Source organism: Enhydra lutris, unplaced genomic scaffold (genome assembly GCF_002288905.1).
Source record: "Enhydra lutris kenyoni isolate GAN:26980312 unplaced genomic scaffold, ASM228890v2 scaffoldscaffold68, whole genome shotgun sequence".
In the NCBI taxonomy this organism is placed as follows: Eukaryota; Metazoa; Chordata; class Mammalia; order Carnivora; family Mustelidae; genus Enhydra; species Enhydra lutris.
In genome coordinates this window covers 6,329,439-6,333,974 of record NW_019154152.1, presented here as the reverse complement: position 1 = coordinate 6,333,974, position 4,536 = coordinate 6,329,439, and the positions used below count along the sequence as shown (strand labels likewise).

The 4,536-nt window shown below is 37.9% G+C and overlaps 1 protein-coding gene across 1 annotated transcript; it reads right to left on the bottom strand.

Annotated features, from left to right (window-relative positions):
• Positions 1 to 945, bottom strand: LOC111159640 (olfactory receptor 502). Its single transcript, XM_022522189.1, has one exon. The coding sequence runs from the start codon at positions 943 to 945 to the stop codon at positions 1 to 3; it is 945 nt and encodes a 314-aa protein (XP_022377897.1).
• Positions 946 to 4,536: the final 3,591 nt, after the last annotated feature.

Here is a 4,536-nt window from a genome sequence, read left to right as displayed (position 1 = left end):
CTAAGAAAATATTTTTCTGGCAAGCTCCCTCTTCAGCGCCCCCTTCATCTCACTATTCCTGAGGCTGTAGATGAGGGGGTTCAACATGGGGACCACTATCAGGTAGAACACAGACACCACCTTGTTCTGGTCAGTTGAGTAGCAGGACTTGGGCATCACATAGATGAATGTGATGGTCCCATAGAACAGAGTGACTGCTGTGAGGTGGGACGTGCAAGTGGAGAAGGCCTTGCAGCGTCCCTCAGTGGAGCTCATCTTCAGGATTGTGATGAGAATACAGATGTAGGAGACTGCTATGACACACACAGTGACCATGATGATGGAGCCAGCCGTAAATGAGGGGACAACAGTGGGGATACTGCTATCAGAACAGGAGAGCTTAACTAAAGGAGCAAAATCACAGAAAAAATGGTTGACTTGATTCGGTCCACAAAAGAGTAAAAATGAGAAGCAAATAGTAAAAGAGGAAGCATTGAGAAAACTACCTATGTAAGTCACTGCGAGTAGGCGAACACAAACTTGTGTGCACATTTTGGTTGAATAAAGCAACGGGTTGCAGATTGCCACGAAGCGATCGTATGCCATGGCAGCCAGCAGGAAGCACTCACTTGACCCAAAGAAAACAACTGAGCCCAGCTGGATGGCACATCCAAGATAGGAGATGGTATTTCTCTCCACCAGGAAGTTTACAAGCATGTTGGGTGTGACAGCAGATGAATAGCCTATGTCAGCCAAGGCCAAGTGGCTCAGAAAAAAATACATAGGGTGGTGAAGCTGCGAGGAGATTCTGATCAGAATGATTGTGCTAAGGTTACCAGATATGGTCACCAGGTAGATGCAGAGGATGGTCGGGAAGAGGATGACTTGAAGGACAGGGTCATTGGTTAGGCCCAGTAAAATGAACCCTGTCACTGCAGTGTGGTTCCCACCCCCCAAGAAATCCATGAGACAACAGAGCAGCTCCCCAAATGAACCTGTGGGGAAAACATTATGGGAGTTATAAATTTGATGGCTTTATTTTCGTTAATACACAAAGACGTTATTATAAACAAGCAAATATTTAAACTAAGTTTGAACTATTTCTTTTACTTTAAAAAATTTATTTATTTTACATAAAGTTTTAGAGTAGAAAATGTGTTTATATGAGTATTCTGTATTTTAAGAATTGTGTTCAGCAGAAACTAGGAAATCTTCAAATAATATACCCTCTTCTCTTTATATTATTTATAAAATGTATGTAAAGAAGCTTTAAAGCTAAAGATTAAAAACATAAGACTTACATAAAGAACAAAAGGGGGGCGCCTGGGTGGCTCAGTGGGTTAAAGCCTCTGCCTTCAGCTCAGGTCATGATCCCAGTGTCCTGGGATCGAGCCCCGCATCGGGCTCTCTGCTCAGCGGGGAGTCTGCTCCCTCCTCTCTCTCTGCCTGCCTCTCTGCCTACTTGTGATCTCTGTCTGTCAAATAAATAAATAAAATCTTTAAAACAAAACAAAACAAAACAAAACAAAACAAAAAAACAAAAGGAATTGTAAGCCTAACAGAAAGGATAAAAATGTGTATAAGAGCCTATATTTAAACATTTTAATGGAGTCTTGAGTAATAGCTAATGTTATTGAATGCTTACTAAGTGGTAGGCACAGGATTAAGAATTTTGTATATACAGTTCCTTAATTTCTATGAACTAATATTAAGCATTTTAATGTGATTTATAGATGAAGAAACTGACCTTAAAAATATTAAGTAATTTATCTAAGTTTACATAGCACGTGGTAGAATCAAGATATGAATCCCAGACAGTTTGAGTCTAGTTCATTCCTTTGGTGACTATGCTGTAAACAAAATTAAATAATACTTAAGATGAAGCAATAGGTGGATATAGGTGGATAACGAATTAACCTTTCTACTTGAGGATAGCTTACATATAAAAAAAAGGTACTAGTTAATCACAAAGTTTACCAAATCTGTAAAATAAGACCATTTCTTAAAAAGGAGAAATACAAGTTTTCTTGATAGGACAAGGAAGAAATAAAAAGGAATTTCAAATTAAGGTTATAAATGAAAAGTCACCTATTGTAAATTTATTATGTACATGTAATATTTACAATTAAAATATTGTCTTATCAAGGAGATTGATGTCAATCTACTAGGCAAAACATTATTAATATCTAGGACATAATTAAACTACATTTATTCAAACAAAATCATTTTCTAATGTAGCAATGCTTTCTCATTGGAGAATTCTAGAATAAAATAATTTTGTTTTGATATGGTGTACAGCTGAATGAACTTCCTGCCTGAGAAATTAAGAAGTTACCCATGTCCAACCAGCAAGTGGCCAGATGGAATCTCATCTCCATGTTTTCTGGCTTTATATTCTAGACTTTGTCCATGGTATCTGCTTGTCTGTCAGCTAAAACATTCAGAACCATAAGGAAGACTTTCCACAAGATATTTACTATCAGCAAGTCCCCAAAGCCTCTGAAGGCTAGTGAATTTATTAGCATTATTGCTGAGTTCAGGTTTAGATGGTGTAAGATGACCACATGCATTTCTGGTCCTAGGAGTGGATACATGATGAATCCTGGTACCTGGAAGTATGCCTGTTTATATGCACTAAATAGACCATAGGTTAATTCAACTCAGGTCCCTTGTTAGCTTACTGCTGGGTTACATCTGCTCTGTTTCTTCACAATTTGAGAGTACAGATACAACTTTAGAGAATCATATGAAGTCATAGAAGCCAAAATCCTACCTCTTGAAATAAGAATTCATTCATCCTAGAGCGAGAAATTCAGTCGTGGTTATTTGGCAGTCGTGCTATCTTATATTATTGTTTGTCTTTGGGAATAAATCTCTGAAGATTCTAGCGATTGAAATGTGAATTTAAAAGCACCAGGGATCATTATCACATTCTTCGGTAAATATCGAGCAGTTCCCTTCACACAGACACAACTAAACTTTAAGGGTTCTGTCAATTCTCAAGTGATCTCTTTATTTTTTTCTTTTTATCTAGGTATTGGTGCACTTCTGTTTGATAATTATTGGAAGTGTAATATAATAAATTATGGTTAAATATTGGCTCTAAGTGTACTTTGATATTTCAGGTTAAGGAATGCTAAAAATAAATAACTTGAGCTCCATTCATTTAGAATGTATTCATTTTCTGAGTATTTTATAATGATATAGATAAGGCACTCCATTAGATACCTGGGGTAATGGGGAAGGGGGGAATGTCATGTAAAGCCGAATTTTAAATAACATAATTTAACATAATTTTTAAACAAGTGTACATTCTTTTCTAGCAAAAAGTTTTAAGTGAGTATCTTTAAAACTGTGTATACATAGGAAAATATGAAGTAAAAACATGTTTGGGATGACTTTCTGATCAGACTTAGCCTGCATGCCTCAAAGGGATGACTACTGACTAGCTAGGGGCTTATCTGACTAAAGGATGATGGTAGAAACAGCTGTCTTCAACCTGAACACTCAATCGAATTCCCTTGCTAAACCAAATTGTAGAAAGTCCTATCTTACTTTCCTGATGCACCTCTGATGGATTTTCCAGTAATAATACTAGCCAACCTTCATTCAGACTTGACTCCTTACTGAGCACTGTGCTTGATTTTTTTACTTACATTTTCTCTTTTAATCCTCACAATAATTTGGTGAACAAAGTATTTCCATTATTTTAACTTTAGCAAGAGAGAACTATGGCTTAGATTAAGCCACTCATCCAAATGTGCTCAAATGGTTAAACTAAATCCTGGTTCAAAATTCAGGTCAGACTACGTGCTAGAAGGTGTGCTCTTAACTGGAACTGCCATCCAGTCAACTTCAAGACTTGAGTGACTCCATGATGACCACTAGTTCCAGCCAGTCCTTGATTCACTTTTCTTTCTCCCCTTAACAATGCCTAATTCCCTAAAAGTGGCCCACGGTCAGGTCCTGAGTGATGGAGTTTTTAGAATGTTGGTGAGGTTGGTGGGGTCTGAAGCGGAAAGCCAAGAAAGAGTTTTTGAGACATATTTAGTGCAAAATGATGGTTTTATTAAAGCTTGGGGACAGGACCCCTGGGCAGAAAACACTGCTGTCCTGGATTGTGAGGAGCGACTGATTATATACTTTGGGGTCCAGGGAAGTAAAGGTAAGGGAAGTTCCAAAAGGACTTTCATATGCTAAAGAAGGCTCACAGGATACTGGAAGCCTTGCTATTGTCCAACTAAGATGGTTTTCCCTTCTAGCAAGGCATTAACATTAAGAGAGTGGGGAACTTCCTGTTTGTCAATGGGCTGCAGGTAATAAGGACATTTATTTTATCTACATTTCCTCTGCCTTTATTTCCCACATCACTGAGCACCAGGCAAGTACTTGGGATCCTAATTTCTGGTCCTGTTGATGTGGTTTAGGAATATAGGTGAGATTCAATGGGGTGGGGTCCAGAACCAATGACCAAGAAAGTGTCCTTGAGATGTCTTTGGTGCAAAAAGATGGGGTTTTTTGGTGTTTTGTTTTGTTTTGTTTTAATGGTTTGTAACT

Coding starts and splice junctions, on each gene's coding strand:
- LOC111159640 (XM_022522189.1), bottom strand. CDS start 945: ATGGATTTCTTGGGGGGTGGGAACCACACTGCAGTGACAGGGTTCATT.